At 35.6% G+C, this 2,499-nt stretch overlaps 1 protein-coding gene and 1 pseudogene across 1 annotated transcript in view; both read left to right on the plus strand.

Annotated features, from left to right (window-relative positions):
• Nucleotides 1–1,661, plus strand: part of LOC109586880 (RING finger protein 121-like) — a 6,564-nt pseudogene extending 4,903 nt beyond the window's left edge.
• Nucleotides 1,662–1,944: 283 nt separating this feature from the next.
• The window catches only part of LOC100635366 (transient receptor potential cation channel subfamily A member 1 homolog), a 6,749-nt gene continuing 6,194 nt past the window's right edge, over nt 1,945–2,499 (plus strand). Inside the window, exon 1 of the mRNA XM_020003103.1 lies at nt 1,945–1,983. Coding sequence (XP_019858662.1) covers nt 1,945–1,983 — 39 coding nt within the window. The remainder of the gene's footprint in view (nt 1,984–2,499) is intronic.

Below are 2,499 nucleotides of genomic sequence, written 5' to 3' on the forward strand. Positions count from 1 at the left end.
TCCTCAGCTGTTGCATTCATAAGTCATATTGTCTTTATACCAAACCATTACTTTTTGTATGCTATTGTATATAATATTAATTTGATGCATTCAAAATTTTCATTATGCATACGAATATTTGAGGAGGTTGTCTGAAAAAAATTATGAACCAATTTGATTGGCAGCTTGGTATGATTGAGATAGAATTTTGTGGCTGAATGTTCTAAGACTATTTCAAAAAATATGAGCTTAAAGCTAGTGTTGGTAACTGAGTTAATATATCATCATTCTAAATTTAGTTTCCTGGCATAATACCATTTGTGGCTTGTTTGTCATTTGTGTGATCATGTGAGTAGTTTATTTAATTTTCTTTAACTATTGTATGTAGTAATAGCTATACTATATCCCATTTGAGTTTGGGATAAGAAAAACTGGAGTAACTTTCTATAGGAATGTGGGATAAGGATGAAACTTTCACAGGTTCTTAGTCGCCAAAGTCCATCAAAATCTGTGAAATTTTGGGTTTCTCAGCCCTTGGGAACCCTGAGAACTGGGTTCTCCCTAAAAACCCAATGGCATACCAAAATGACGTTTTATGACAATTTATCTACGTCATAGTTTACATAAGAACATGTGGTTGAGCACGCAAACTGATAATTCTTCTTTTAAAAAGCTAACAGAGCCAGATCTTCTGATAATGATGGCCTTTATGAAGACTAGTTGACTACATTTTTTTCAAATTCCACGCAGCTGCTTCCACTTCCGTCCCAAACTGAACTGGGATATAGTATATTACTCTAAACTTTGTGTAGGATGCTGTGTTACAAAAGCAGTGATACGACCTTATGAATTGATCACAATTGTGCTATAATAAGTGATATGACCTCATAATTCAACTATGATCATTCATCAGCTCATAGTTGAATTTATACTTTTTATAGCAACTATTTTAATACAAAATCTTATAAAATATTTAGGGTACCAGTAAAACATTGTAGTAAACAAATGTAATGTTTTCCATTCTTCAATGCTCTTTGACTATACAGATAACATAGTTGAAGCAATGGTTTAATAAGTCCTCGCTAACATAAGCAATTTGCTCTACACTAGTCTATTCCAAATGCAAGCAGTCCATTGGGTGGCTTGATTGTCCGTGTGTGTGTGTGTGTGTGTGTGTATGCAATATGTATAGTAGCCACCATATTTGTAATATGGTCCAACATTCAAGCACTGCTGAGATATCTTTCTGAGTGGTAACCTTTTGACTTTGATACATATGGGTAGAACTAGGTCAAATGATAAAATCTTTGTATAATATGTTGATAAATCTACTTTCAATAATTTTTAAAGCATACAGTCATCCATTTATGATTCATATTTATGTATTGTATATATTATACAAATCCTGCCAAATATAATCGGAAGGTCACTGGGTACTGGTGACTTCATTCTCTTATTTCTCTATTTTAGGCTTCACTTTCTAGCAAACTTTGCATGAATCACATTGGGGAATCACATTGGGCCAATGATCAATGAAAGCTTTGCCATAGATACAGACCTGATGGCTTTGCTTGGTAAGAATGAGGAGGAGGAGCAAAAGAAAGCAGGGAAAATGAATTCAAAAATGGAGAAGAGGAGGAAGAAAGTATTCTTGGGTAGGCAGATAATGCCAGATATTTTCTGGGAAGGATGAAGATATTAAAGATATGATTTCTCCATCTCAAACTCAAATTTCAATAATATCCCACGTGTTCCCATGTGTTAGATAGTAAGTGGGTGTGATCAAGATTATGTTTATATAAAGCTCAGCTAAGCTTCTGATCTGAGCAGATATCCTTCACTCTTTGCAGTTTCAGTAGGACTAGTATTGTATTTGGAATCCAGCTGCTCAAATTAAGTCATACCTTACAAATTTGAGTCTGTGTCGGACACCATCAGTTCTGAGCCAGCCAGCTAGGGGCCGGGATGGCTGCAAAACCTGATGATGTTACTATAGAAATGGATGTAAGCATTAACTCTTACTCTCACCCTTCCACTTTTTATTTGTCTATCTTCTTTTCATTTGTTATCACCTTATCATACCCATATGATATCTATTCAAACAGACAACATCAAGTCCTAAATACTGAGCTATATATAATTTTCGCAGTGTTTATTGATCCGGCAGCTGGATGCCTACTTCAGAGCATGTTCAGAGCTATAGATCCGGCAGCCGCGCCTATACTGCTGCTTAAAACTATGCTGCAGTGTATGATTTTTTTCTTTTTTTAGAAATAACCTTTTTTGCTATTTTTTCTTTTCTTTTGGCTTTTTTAGGTCAGGAAATAAACACCCTTTCGTACATCTTAGCCTCCAGGGTCGTAGGGTTGGGATTGGGGTTTAGTGTTTAGTTTTTAGAGCACCCTCTCGTACATCTTAGCCTCCGGGATTGTAGGGTTTTGGGATTAGGGTGTAGTGTTCATGATAAAAAAACTAAGTTCCATTTTGCACTATTGCGCATGCGCACAAGCTGTTTTACGG

Source organism: Amphimedon queenslandica, unplaced genomic scaffold (genome assembly GCF_000090795.2).
Source record: "Amphimedon queenslandica unplaced genomic scaffold, v1.1 AMPQUscaffold_12756, whole genome shotgun sequence".
NCBI lineage: Eukaryota > Metazoa > Porifera > Demospongiae > Haplosclerida > Niphatidae > Amphimedon > Amphimedon queenslandica.